At 45.7% G+C, this 14179-nt stretch overlaps 1 protein-coding gene and 1 long non-coding RNA gene across 2 annotated transcripts; both read left to right on the top strand.

Moving 5' to 3' along the window:
- The first annotated feature begins 6778 nt into the window (after positions 1–6778).
- On the top strand, positions 6779–7628 carry LOC311116314. The gene is made up of 3 exons (XR_014611400.1): positions 6779–6852; positions 7136–7250; positions 7519–7628. It is a non-coding gene; the product is annotated as an uncharacterized lncRNA (long non-coding RNA).
- Positions 7629–10875: 3247 nt separating this feature from the next.
- LOC311116311 (serine/threonine-protein phosphatase 6 regulatory ankyrin repeat subunit A-like) lies at positions 10876–13752 on the top strand (the record flags this gene model as incomplete). The annotated part of the gene is made up of 8 exons (XM_084191409.1): positions 10876–10912; positions 11135–11252; positions 11477–11696; positions 12562–12648; positions 12775–12857; positions 12952–13034; positions 13163–13254; positions 13460–13752. Exons 2-8 carry the CDS (start codon positions 11145–11147, stop codon positions 13750–13752), a joined length of 966 nt encoding a protein of 321 aa, XP_084047535.1. The 5' UTR covers positions 10876–10912; positions 11135–11144.
- Positions 13753–14179: the final 427 nt, after the last annotated feature.

The raw sequence follows: 14179 nt of genomic DNA, 5'->3' as shown, positions 1-14179 counted from the left end.
TTTCCTAGAATTGACGCAGGTTACACTTTTGCAAAAATACTAGGTTAAAAATAAGAGCATGAATGACAATAAAGGTATGACTTGAATTATATGTGTAGTAGTGTGATGTTGTTCCCCTAGATCATGCACCAAATTGCACACAAGGACAGTTCAAGTAGGCCAGGTCAAGAGGGGATGTTAATAAGTTAATAATAATAATAATAATTCAATACGTTTTTTTTATTTAATTACAGCTGGATAGCTAATGTTATTTTTTGGTGTACAAACATTTTTATGTATCTATATTGCAAATACACCTAATTGTAAAAGTTGTATATATTTTGGTTTGGTCCATCGCGGGTTATCTGTATTTATGTACCCTCTTATTGTTCTCTTTTGCCTGACCTTCAACTAGCAAGGTATGTTGTCCTTGGGGCCATAATTTGTCAATATAAAACTGTGGTAAAGTTACACAAAGTGCTGTTACGCAACTACAGGTTTTGTTACAATGTGGACAATATAAAGATGTATGTTAACAACTTTCACCGAGCTCGCTAATTAGGGTACCTATTGTAACTCGGGAGTATTTGGGGCAGTGTTTGAGTGAGTTTCTATGTGCTCACGCAGGTGCCCGAGAGCTGTGGCTGCACCAAGGGCTAACCTATTGTGTGTTGTCTCGTGGTGTGCAGTTATGTCTTTTATTTTGTCAGAATTATGTTGTATATCATTTTACTTGTATTGTATAGTGTGTTGTTAGGCACTGAATGTGTGCATGCAGCACCTGTTCTCTTTTGCCTGACCTTCAACTAGCAAGGTGCCCGAGAGCTGTGGCTGCACCAAGAGCTAACATATTGTGTGTTGTCTCTTCGTGTGCAGGTCGAATAAAAATTATCCAACCATCAGAATTCCAGTTGTGGCAGTGTCCTAATTACGTGACCTGCCGACTGGTCAGCTCAAGCCGACCGCCGGAGCTGTGCATGTGGATGAGGTGCACGACATGCGCATGTGAATTTGTTGATGGTTTACTGTAAGTGAATATATACTGTAAACAGTGAAAGTGAATGTAGCATATTCATTAGATACAGGTATTCGTGCTTATTTGTATGTTTTGGATGAATTTGTTTTTTGCATTTATTTTTTGGGGTATTTGAATGCACTAAATTACATTGTATTTTAGTGCTCTGTTGAGCCATGGAAGATTCTCAAATCCATAAGACATGTTATGCTGGGGATTTTAGTGTGGGTAGAGGGATGGGTGTCCTTCCATTTACACCAATTGTACAGTCAGCTCCTGGGAGTAGAGTGTTTGCTAGTCCTGAGTTTGCAAGCACTGGGAGTGGTAGGCTGTTTGTTCCACCTGACCAGGGTATCCCACCTCTGTCTTTTGATGTACCATCATCCACAGTACTCAGTGATAATGGGACTAATCAAATGTTCTGGTCCTGTCCCCGTCTGGCAGATTAGTTGTCCACTATTTAAAACCCTTTCTGAAGCATTTGATATAAAGTTGCAGCCTAGTGCAGAAATTGCTATTTTTGGAGTACCAAACAACAATCCTTCTCTGACCAATAGACAGCTAGATGCCATTGCCTTTGCCTCCCTGTTAGCCCGCAGAAGGATTTTATTGGATTGGAAATCTATCAATCCTCCCTTAGCCTCTCTTTGGCTCAAAGATCTGAAGCTGTTCCTAAAATGAGAAAAAATGAAGTTACCATTCGAGGGTCAACCAACTCATTTTATTCCTCCTGGGACCCGATGATATCCTATTTTGAACAGCTCCAAACACTTCCTCCAGATTAGTACTCTTGGCCCCACCTTGAGATTACTGCTATATAGGCCTATAAAATCACTTAATCACCTGAAATTGTTAGGCTATTACATTTTTGCTTGAAGTAACGTTGTTGTATACTTTTGTTTTGTTTTCTGACATGTAACTCAATTACTTTCCCTTTCTTTTTAAATGTGTTTGGAGGCATTCTGGGGGGAGGGGGAGGTCAAAGGGGGACTAAAAGGGGAGAAATGTACCATGTCTTTACATGTTATCTTTCATTAATTGTGAATACAAAATATATAATTTTAAAGGGAAGGCTTTGAAGCCAGATTTAGCGGATTTTGCTGTTTAGTTTTCCTCAACCTGTGTTTTGTTTCTCTCTCCTCTCCCTGTTAGATGGTGAGGCTGCTTCTCTCCAGAGGAGCCAACATTAATGCCTTTGACAAGAAGGATTGCCGAGCAATCCACTGGGCTGCTTACATGGGTGATGAGTTTACCACATCATTTACATTCTGACTAATGTCCTTTATACCAATGAATGAATGAATAGACTGTGTGTTAGTCTCACAGCTCAGCTGTATGAGCCACGTCTAGTGTGTTATTATGTCAGAATCATGTACTAAGTAGGTTGATTAGATGTTTTCAGTTGTACTAACATGATGTAGGTGTTGCTTATGGTGCTGTGTACCACTGTAAACTAATCTATCTCTCCCTCTCTCTGCCTATCTCTCTGTGTTTGTATCTCTGTTTCTCTCTTAACCCCCTTACTATCTCTCTCTCTCTCTCTCTCTCTCTCTCTCTCTCTCTCTCTCTCTCTCTCTCTCTCTCTCTCTCTCTCTCTCTCTCTCTCTCTCTCTCTCTCTCTCTCTCTCTCTCTCTTTATCCCTCCCCCTCTCTCTCTACCATAGGGCACATTGGGGTGGTGAAACTGCTGGCCTCTCATGGATCAGAGGTGTCCTGTAAAGACAAGAAGGCCTACACCCTTCTCCACTCTGCAGCCTCCAGTGGAATGATCAGTGTGGTCAAGTACCTGCTGGACCTTGGTGTGGATGTGAGTCAACACGCATTCAAATGTGTAGGTGGTTTTCATAATAGTAATGAAGAGAGAGAGGTTAGAGCCAGTGATTTGGACCAGGGGGTTTTCATAACCAAGTAATGAAGAGAGAGAGGTTGGACCAGGGGGTTTTCATAACCAAGTAATGAAGAGAGAGAGGTTGGACCAGGGGGTTTTCATAACCAGGTAATGAAGAGAGAGAGGTTGGACCAGGGGGTTTTCATAACCAAGTAATGAAGAGAGAGAGGTTGGACCAGGGGGTTTTCATAACCAAGTAATGAAGAGAGAGAGGTTGGACCAGGGGGTTTTCATAACCAGGTAATGAAGAGAGAGAGGTTGGACCAGGGGGTTTTCATAACCAAGTAATGAAGAGAGAGAGGTTGGACCAGGGGGTTTTTCATAACCAAGTAATGAAGAGAGAGAGGTTGGACCAGGGGGTTTTCAGAACCAAGTAATGAAGAGAGAGAGGTTGGACCAGGGGGTTTTCATAACCAGGTAATGAAGAGAGAGAGGTTGGACCAGGGGGTTTTCAGAACCAAGTAATGAAGAGAGAGAGGTTGGACCAGGGGGTTTTTCATAACCAAGTAATGAAGAGAGAGAGGTTGGACCAGGGGGTTTTCATAACCAAGTAATGAAGAGAGAGGTTGGACCAGGGGGTTTTCAGAACCAAGTAATGAAGAGAGAGAGGTTGGACCAGGGGGTTTTCATAACCAAGTAATGAAGAGAGAGAGGTTGGACCAGGGGGTTTTCAGAACCAAGTAATGAAGAGAGAGAGGTTGGACCAGGGGGTTTTCATAACCAAGTAATGAAGAGAGAGAGGTTGGACCAGGGGGTTTTCATAACCAAGTAATGAAGAGAGAGAGGTTGGACCAGGGGGTTTTCATAACCAAGTAATGAAGAGAGAGAGGTTGGACCAGGGGGTTTTCAGAACCAAGTAATGATGAGAGAGAGGTTGGACCAGGGGGTTTTCAGAACCAAGTAATGAAGAGAGAGAGGTTGGACCAGGGGGTTTTCATAACCAAGTAATGAAGAGAGAGAGGTTGGACCAGGGGTTTTTCATAACCAAGTAATGAAGAGAGAGAGGTTGGACCAGGGGGTTTTCATAACCAAGTAATGAAGAGAGAGAGGTTGGACCAGGGGGTTTTCATAACCAAGTAATGAAGAGAGAGAGGTTGGACCAGGGGTTTTTCAGAACCAAGTAATGAAGAGAGAGAGGTTGGACCAGGGGGTTTTCATAACCAAGTAATGAAGAGAGAGAGGTTGGACCAGGGGGTTTTCAGAACCAAGTAATGAAGAGAGAGAGGTTGGACCAGGGGGTTTTAATAACCAAGTAATGAAGAGAGAGAGGTTGGACCAGGGGGTTTTCATAACCAAGTAATGAAGAGAGAGAGGTTGGACCAGGGGTTTTTCAGAACCAAGTAATGAAGAGAGAGAGGTTGGACCAGGGGTTTTTCATAACCAAGTAATGAAGAGAGAGAGGTTGGACCAGGGGGTTTTCATAACCAAGTAATGAAGAGAGAGAGGTTGGACCAGGGGGTTTTCATAACCAGGTAATGAAGAGAGAGAGGTTGGACCAGGGGGTTTTCATAACCAAGTAATGAAGAGAGAGAGGTTGGACCAGGGGGTTTTTCATAACCAAGTAATGAAGAGAGAGAGGTTGGACCAGGGGGTTTTCAGAACCAAGTAATGAAGAGAGAGAGGTTGGACCAGGGGGTTTTTCATAACCAAGTAATGAAGAGAGAGAGGTTGGACCAGGGGGTTTTCATAACCAAGTAATGAAGAGAGAGAGGTTGGACCAGGGGGTTTTCAGAACCAAGTAATGAAGAGAGAGAGGTTGGACCAGGGGGTTTTCATAACCAAGTAATGAAGAGAGAGAGGTTGGACCAGGGGGTTTTCAGAACCAAGTAATGAAGAGAGAGAGGTTGGACCAGGGGGTTTTCATAACCAAGTAATGAAGAGAGAGAGGTTGGACCAGGGGGTTTTCATAACCAAGTAATGAAGAGAGAGAGGTTGGACCAGGGGGTTTTCAGAACCAAGTAATGAAGAGAGAGAGGTTGGACCAGGGGGTTTTCAGAACCAAGTAATGATGAGAGAGAGGTTGGACCAGGGGGTTTTCAGAACCAAGTAATGAAGAGAGAGAGGTTGGACCAGGGGGTTTTCATAACCAAGTAATGAAGAGAGAGAGGTTGGACCAGGGGGTTTTCATAACCAAGTAATGAAGAGAGAGAGGTTGGACCAGGGGGTTTTCATAACCAAGTAATGAAGAGAGAGAGGTTGGACCAGGGGGTTTTCATAACCAAGTAATGAAGAGAGAGAGGTTGGACCAGGGGGTTTTCAGAACCAAGTAATGAAGAGAGAGAGGTTGGACCAGGGGGGTTTCATAACCAAGTAATGAAGAGAGAGAGGTTGGACTAGGGGGTTTTCATAACCAAGTAATGAAGAGAGAGAGGTTGGACCAGGGGGTTTTCATAACCAAGTAATGAAGAGAGAGAGGTTGGACCAGGGGGTTTTCAGAACCAAGTAATGAAGAGAGAGAGGTTGGACCAGGGGGTTTTCATAACCAAGTAATGAAGAGAGAGAGGTTGGACCAGGGGGTTTTCAGAACCAAGTAATGAAGAGAGAGAGGTTGGACCAGGGGGTTTTAATAACCAAGTAATGAAGAGAGAGAGGTTGGACCAGGGGGTTTTCATAACCAAGTAATGAAGAGAGAGAGGTTGGACCAGGGGGTTTTCAGAACCAAGTAATGAAGAGAGAGAGGTTGGACCAGGGGGTTTTCATAACCAAGTAATGAAGAGAGAGAGGTTGGACCAGGGGGTTTTCAGAACCAAGTAATGATGAGAGAGAGGTTGGACCAGGGGGTTTTCAGAACCAAGTAATGAAGAGAGAGAGGTTGGACCAGGGGTTTTTCAGAACCAAGTAATGAAGAGAGAGAGGTTGGACCAGGGGGTTTTCATAACCAAGTAATGAAGAGAGAGAGGTTGGACCAGGGGGTTTTCAGAACCAAGTAATGAAGAGAGAGAGGTTGGACCAGGGGGTTTTCATAACCAAGTAATGAAGAGAGAGAGGTTGGACCAGGGGGTTTTCATAACCAAGTAATGAAGAGAGAGAGGTTGGACCAGGGGGTTTTCATAACCAAGTAATGAAGAGAGAGAGGTTGGACCAGGGGTTTTTCATAACCAAGTAATGAAGAGAGAGAGGTTGGACCAGGGGTTTTTCAGAACCAAGTAATGAAGAGAGAGAGGTTGGACCAGGGGGTTTTCAGAACCAAGTGACCTGATCAGGAATGTATTGTTTTGTTCTCTCCCCCCCCCCCCCCCCCCCCCCTCTCTCTCTCTCTCTCTCTCCACTCTTTTCCCTCCCTTGCTCCCTCCAGATAAATTAGCCCAATGGGTACGGTAACACCCCCCTCCACGTGGCATGCTACAACGGGCAGGATGTGGTGGTGAATGAGCTGATCGAGTGCGGCGCCAACGTGAACCAGGTGTACGAGAAGGGTTTCGCCCCACTCCACTTCACGGCCGCCTCGCGCCATGGGGCGCTCTGCCTGGAGCTGCTGGTGGGCAACGGGGCCCTCGTCAACATCAAGGTGAGGAGACCGGATGACCAACACTGTGTCTGAACTAAATAACACCCTATTCCCTATGTAGTGCACTACTTTTGACCAGGGGCCCATAGAGCAAGGAGCCGTGATGACACTGCCTGTGTCCCAAATGGCACCCTGTTCCCTTTATAAGTACACTACTTTGGTTCAAAAAGTAGTGTACTTATAAATAGGGTGCCATTTGGGACGCACACACTGACGCAGCACATGGCTTAGTATTTGGCCCTGGTCTACATTCAAATACCAATGGAATAGGCCTAACAATGCAAACTAAATGCAATCAAGCGCTCCTCCAATACGTGTTTGATTTTGCCTGTGGTCAGCAGCACAGACTGCCGTGTGAACCATCTTTGTCTTTCTATCTGCAGAGTAAAGATGGAAAGACCCCCCTCCACATGACGGCCATCCACGGACGCTTCTCCAGATCTCAAGCCATCATCCAGAATGGTGAGTCGCTGTGAATGCTCTCAACTGAATATATATGAACCAGTAGGCTCTTCAGCATTGTCTTTTGTCTTCAAACCATGATTCACTGGCACAGAGCAATGTTACTTGCAATGTGGTTGAACATGAAGCTTCATGAGGCCTCTAGGGTCAAGTGGTTGACGTGTGTGTGTGTGTGTCTGTGTGTGTGTCTGTGTGTGTGTCTGTGTGTGTGTGTCTGTGTGTGTGTCTGTGTGTGTCTGTGTGTGTGTGTGTGTGTGTGTGTGTGTGTGTGTGTGTTCTGTAGGTGCTGAGATCGACTGTGAAGAAAATAATGGAAACACACCTCTGCACATCTCTGCTCGCTACGGCCATGAGTTACTCATCAATACACTCATCACGAACGGAGCTGACACAGCCAAGTGAGAACACACACAGTTTCCAGCAAAAATGCAACATGCATCTGCAATTCTGTCATTGACCGAATTCCCGCTTGGAGACTATGCTCAACACATTGTGGTGTGTGGGGGGTTGATAGACAGGGCATTGCAGCATGCTGTTGTGTTGATCTGCTGTGGGGTTTAATGAGGACTGTGATGTGGTGCTGTTTCCAATCTTAGCTGAATCAACTGTAAGTTGCTCTGGATAAGAGTGTCTGCTTAAAGTCTAAAATGTAAAAATGTGTTGCAGGCGAGGCGTCCATGGGATGTTCCCCCTCCACCTGTCTGCTCTCAGTGGGTTCTCTGACTGCTGTCGGAAGCTCCTCTCATCAGGCTTTGATATAGACACCCCTGACGACTTTGGAAGGACCTGTTTACATGCTGCAGCAGCTGTTGGGTGAGTGGACTGGTCCAGGCTTTACACCAAGGAATATTTAGTTCATGAACTGGAAAGCCACCAGAAAGAACAAACACATATTCACACTCTTACATTTCACATTGTTTAGCAGTATTAAAAAATCGTATAGATCATTAGTGCGGTATCATTTCTGTATAATGTGGTTCCATGCCATGGTGGTATTGACTTGCGCTCTGGTCTAAATTGTCTTTATATCTTCTTGAAAGAGAAGAGAAACCTGCAAACTGCTCTTGCTAGTATCACTTTTTATTATTGCTTTTATTAGCATTATAAAAACAGTGATACTAGCAAGAGCAGTGTACGGGTTTCTCTTTTCTTTAAGGTTCTCATTGTTACCATCCACCTGATAGCTCAGATGTGAAAGGGCCTTTCTGAACTTGATATCTTGTTACCAGGAACCTGGACTGTCTGAATCTGCTGCTCAACACAGGGGCAGACTTCAACAGAAAGGACAGCTTCAGAAGGTCTGTCTGTGGCATCAAATAACTTTCATATGTGATCTTTATGATAATGGGGAATATAGTATAGGGGCATATAGGAATTATTATGGGAAATATTGGGCGGCAGGTAGCCTAGCGGTTAAGAGCGTTGGGTCAGTAACCGAAAGGTTGCTGGTTCAAATCCCCTAGCTGACTAGGTGAAAAATGTGTCTATGTGCACTGCAGCAAGGCACTTAACCCTAATTGCTCCTGTAAGTCGCACTGGATAAGAGTGTCTGCTAAATGACGTAAATGTAAATGTTTTACAGCTCCAATAAGCTGTTTCTGTTGTTGTTGTTGAATGGTTTCTGTGCGTTCTTCTAGGAGTCCTCTGCATTATGCGGCAGCCAATTGTAACTACCAGTGTCTGTTTGCCTTGGTGGGGTCTGGGGCCAGTGTGAACGATCTGGATAAAAGGTGTTCCATCCCGCTCCACTACGCTGCTGCCTCCGACACAGACGGAAAGTACGTCTCACACCTCTCTTACTGTTGTGTGTGTTGTGGTGCCATGACCTTTCACATTTCACTGTAGTCTGGAGAGTATGTTGTGGTGCCATGACCTTTCACATTTCACTGTAGTCTGGAGAGTATGTTGTGGTGCCATGACCTTTCACATTTCACTGTAGTCTGGAGAGTATGTTGTGGTGCCATGACCTTTCACATTTCACTGTAGTCTGGAGAGTATGTTGTGGTGCCATGACCTTTCACATTTCACTGTAGTCTGGAGAGTATGTTGTGGTGCCATGACCTTTCACATTTCACTGTAGTCTGGAGAGTATGTTGTGGTGCCATGACCTTTCACATTTCACTGTAGTCTGGAGAGTATGTTGTGGTGCCATGACCTTTCACATTTCACTGTAGTCTGGAGAGTATGTTGTGGTGCCATGACCTTTCACATTTCACTGTAGTCTGGAGAGTATGTTGTGGTGCCATGACCTTTCACATTTCACTGTAGTCTGGAGAGTATGTTGTGGTGCCATGACCTTTCACATTTCACTGTAGTCTGGAGAGTATGTTGTGGTGCCATGACTTTTCACATTTCACTGTAGTCTGGAGAGTATGTTGTGGTGCCATGACCTTTCACATTTCACTGTAGTCTAGAGTATGTTGTTGGCCGTGTTTGAATACATACTAGTGTTAAATCAGCAGTGTGAAAGCTTGGCCACGTCTCCTTTGGGAAAGTGTCTCTGCTTGCTTATCTGTCTGTCTTGATGTTGGTATAATGATAGGACTGTTTCTGTTCAGGCATACCACTGGTCTACTATAGGACATTGATTATATTAAGAGTGTATATCTGTTCAGGCGCACCACTGGTCTACTATAGGACATTGATTATATTAGGAGTGTATATCTGTTCAGGCGTACCACTGGTCTACTATAGGACATTGATTATATTAGGAGTGTATATCTGTTCTGGCATACCACTGGTCTACTATAGGACATTGATTATATTAGGAGTGTATATCTGTTCAGGCGTACCACTGGTCTACTATAGGACATTGATTATATTAGGAGTGTATATCTGTTCTGGCATACCACTGGTCTACTATAGGACATTGATTATATTAGGAGTGTATATCTGTTCTGGCATACCACTGGTCTACTATAGGACATTGATTATATTAAGAGTGTATATCTGTTCAGGCATACCACTGGTCTACTATAGGACATTGATTATATTAGGAGTGTATATCTGTTCAGGCATACCACTGGTCTACTATAGGACATTGATTATATTAGGAGTGTATATCTGTTCTGGCATACCACTGGTCTACTATAGGACATTGATTATATTAGGAGTGTATATCTGTTCAGGCATACCACTGGTCTACTATAGGACATTGATTATATTAGGAGTGTATATCTGTTCAGGCACACCACTGGACTTTGCTTCAGACTGTGTGTTTGTTTCCATTCAGGCGTACCACGGCCACCACCATGCTATGGAGGTCCTGGTTCAGTCTCTGCTGGATCTAGACGTGAGGAACAGCCAGGGGCGCACCCCTCTGGACCTGGCTGCCTTTAAAGGCCATGTGGAATGTGTTGACGTCCTCATCAACCAGGGAGCCTCCATCCTGGTTGAAGACTTCACCCTGAAGAGGACCCCCATCCACGCTGCAGGTACGCATAGGATATCACGTAAGACCTAGAGATTCTGCAATTCAAAAGTTTTCCTTACCAAGATGGACATTTGTTTGGTCATGTTGCTAGGATGCCAATGTCCACTCTAGGGATATTATATAGCATAGTGTGAAAATGCCCACTACACACTGATCTAAGGTCATTTTTTGTCATTATTGCTGAGGATCTGGGGAGTGTAAGCTGATCCTAGATCAGTGCACAGGGGAACTTCTATCCAGAGCCAGGTACACAGCTAGCAGGTGAAAGGCTTCGAGGGCCTCAGCCCCACAATGTTTTATTATCTGCTGTGTTAACATCATGAGGATGTCATCTACCAATACCACTGTTCTAGAAATCTGTCTGTTCATGTGAAGGTAATAGTCGTCCAGCAATCAGCTCATATCCTCTCTGTTTAGCCTCCTCTAGCTACCAACGGTCAATAATCTCACATTGTTATATCCTCTCTGTTTATCCTCCTCTAGCTACCAACGGTCAATCATCTCACATTCTTATATCCTCTCTGTTTATCCTCCTCTAGCTACCAACGGTGATTCGGAGTGTTTGCGTTTGCTGATTGGAAGTGCTGACCTCCAGAGTGCAGTGGACGTTCAAGACGGGAATGGACAGTAAGTCAATTGGGTTTTGGATACAATTCCTGAAATAAAGAGATTTTGACACTAGGTCTACGTCCCAAATGGCACCCTATGCCCTACTTGGTGCACTACTTTAAACCAGAACCCTATGGGCTCAGGTCAAAAGTAGTGTACCATATAGGGAATAGGTTGCCATTTGGGACTTAGCCTGGTTATTACCAGTTTGTAATATGACCTTGTTGTCTTGTGTATCAGAACCCCTCTGATGCTGTCGGTGCTGAGCGGACACACAGACTGTTTGTACTCACTGCTCAACAAGGGAGCCAGCATAGAAGCCAAAGACAAGTGGGGCAGAACAGCGCTACACAGAGGGGTGAGGAGGAGAGCTGGCTGTATACGCTCACACACAGAAAGAGACGGGGAGGCTCAAATATACATATTATCTTCAGAAAAGTAGTTGTCCATGGGTAGTGGTGTATTCATCCCTGTAGGGGGACCTGCCTCCAGACATCATTTGTAATAATTGATGATTCATTATTATATAATTGATTATTAGTTATTTCAAATCCATTCTTGTCTCCCCGCCCTTCCTCCCAGGCGGTGACGGGTCATGAGGAGTGTGTGGAGGCCCTGCTGCAGCACAGCGCCAGCTTCCTGGTTCGGGACTGTAAGGGGCGGACCCCTGTCCACCTGGCTGCGGCATCCGGACACATCGGGGTGCTGGGGGGGCTCCTACACGCCGCCCAGTCAGTGGAGACCCTCCCCGTCATCACAGACAACCAGGGCTACACGCCACTACACTGGGCCTGCTACAACGGTACGTACTGGACTAACGGAACACTAGATCTTTTCTGATTTTCTCTCTTCAGCACCGTAAACATGTCCCTGAATTAGGCAGGCCATACAACGGTACGTACTGACTAACTGGACTGTAGCTCTGTTCTCTCCTCCATGAAGTGTACACTCATTCACTCCCTCTTGTGGCTTGAAAAGCATTCGATTGGTGTGGACGGAGCCATGTGGGGGAATGAACAAGACTACAACAGAATTAGGGGTTATGACTCTCAGTGGAGGACCTTACACTGAAACAGGACTTTGTCAGGGATTGACATAGCATATGTTGTAGCTAAAACATCTTTTGTGATTTCACCATTGTCAGATGTGTAGCTTTCTCTGAGAGTATTGTTGTGGTCTGCAGCGACGTCATCTTTTTCCTGTATGAATCAATCTTCCACTAGGCCATGACACGTGTGTAGAGGTGCTGCTGGAACAGGAGGTTTTCCACAAGACCGAGGGCAACTCGTTCAGCCCCCTCCACTGAGCTGTGATCAATGACAACGAGGGGGCTGCAGAGATGCTGATTGACACTCTGGGGCCGGCCATTGTCAACGCCACTGACACCAAGAACCGGTAACTACAGCACATGACAAAGTCCTTTTCTTCTGGAGAATAATGTTGTCTTGGGAATAAAATGACCTCTGGGGTTGGATGAGGGATTGTAGATTACTTTTAATACATCTATTAGTGATTTTATATTTCTATGGTATAAACAGGGTTAATTGAACAAACTTGTTTATAACAGTCCTACATGATGTCGGTGAAATAAGTTTCCTCTCTCTCCAGGACCCCCCTGCATGCGGCGGCTTTCACGGACCACGTGGAGTGTCTTCAGCTGCTGCTAGGCCACAACGCCCAGGTCAACTCCCCCGATGCCTCCGGGAAGACCTCCCTCATGATGGCTGCTGAGAACGGACAAACCAACGCTGTCGGTACGCAGCCCCCTCTCCTCCGCTTTGCCTCGCCCAGCCGGTTTAAGTTCAACATGTCTGTTTTACATTTTAATAAGTCGCTTCATTTCCTAATTGAGTTTCTTTATGTTTCTCTGTCTGTGTCAGAGCTGTTGGTGAGCAGTGCCAAAGCAGAGCTCACCCTGCAGGATGCAGTCATGAACACTGCTCTTCATCTGGCCTGCAGTAAGGTGAGCATCCCCACATGAAGATGACGTTCATCTGAACAGTTGGCTCTCTCTGGTTAAAATTTTGGTCTGACATGTTTGACTCTGGTTTTTAAAGGGGCATGAAACCAGTGCCTTGTTGATATTGGAGAAGATTACAGACAGGAACCTCATCAACTCGACTAACGCAGCCTTACAGACGTACGTATGGTTCAGCTGTATTAATTGGGCCAGAAGTATTAGAAGAAGTGCACTATATAGGGAATAGTCTGGCATTTGGGAGGTATCCTCATTTGCTGCTGGCTAATCTGACGGTACTTTCTCCTCAGGCCGTTACACGTTGCAGCCAGAAATGGTCTGACGGTGGTGGTTCAGGAGCTACTAGTGAAGGGTGCTAGCGTGCTCGCAGTCGATAAGAATGGTAAGATCCATAACGCTAACACCGTTTTCTTCTGTACTTCTCTTCTCAATGTGTCCACAAATGTTTCTCTCTAGTCCACTGCTTGGTTATTGTCTTAACTTTGTATCTCCTAGCCTGTTGTTAGTTCATGTTTTTCACCAAAAGTGTTATAGTAAACTGTGATGCTCCTGAAGTGACCCTCTGCTGTTCTGTTTGAACCCCTCAGGTTACACGCCAGCCTTGGCCTGCGCCCCCAACAAAGACGTGGCGGACTGCCTGGCGCTGATCCTGTCCACCATGATGCCCGTGTCCCCCTGCAACCCGGCGCCCAGCCTGTCCTTCAGTGCCATTAACCACTACACCACCAGCCCCTCCAAGAGTGTGACCTTCGACAGCCTGCCCGTGCTGCGCAGCGAGCACAGCTCCTACTGCAGCTTCAACAACATCGGCCACCGCGAACACGATGGAGGCTTCTACAAGGATGAGGAACTCAACGACTCAGACTCACAGACATACTGAGGGGGGTGGTGGTCGCTGCCCAGGAGGGGAGCCAAGGGCAGGCGGATGGACAGTGAAGTGGGGCAGAGGCCACAAACAAATACACACATACACACCGTTTCTTAAATCACCACAGCCAGCTTTGGGAGGGCACGAGCCGAGACAGTCCGCACAGGAGCCTTAAGAGTCCCGCAGATGGAGAGAGAGAAATGGAGGGAGGGAGGGAGAGGGGGAGGCACAACAGGCTGGCTGGCCACACTCATCCTCTCGTACCACCAGGTGTCCTTCCCGCAGATACTGGACTTCAGAGGAACTGCTGCTGCTATACCCCACCTTTACCTTTACCCACAAAGGTCCTAAACGGTAAAAACTGTCCAGCCAACAGACAGACGGACACCTTATGACGGCAATAACCTGTAGTCCAAGGGGATAGTAGCACTTCACTGAG

Source organism: Coregonus lavaretus (assembly GCF_964263955.1).
Source record: "Coregonus lavaretus genome assembly, contig: HAP1_SCAFFOLD_496, whole genome shotgun sequence".
Lineage (NCBI taxonomy): Eukaryota > Metazoa > Chordata > Actinopteri > Salmoniformes > Salmonidae > Coregonus > Coregonus lavaretus.
Note: the sequence above shows the minus strand (reverse complement) of the source record. Positions and strands in the feature narration are given on the sequence as shown.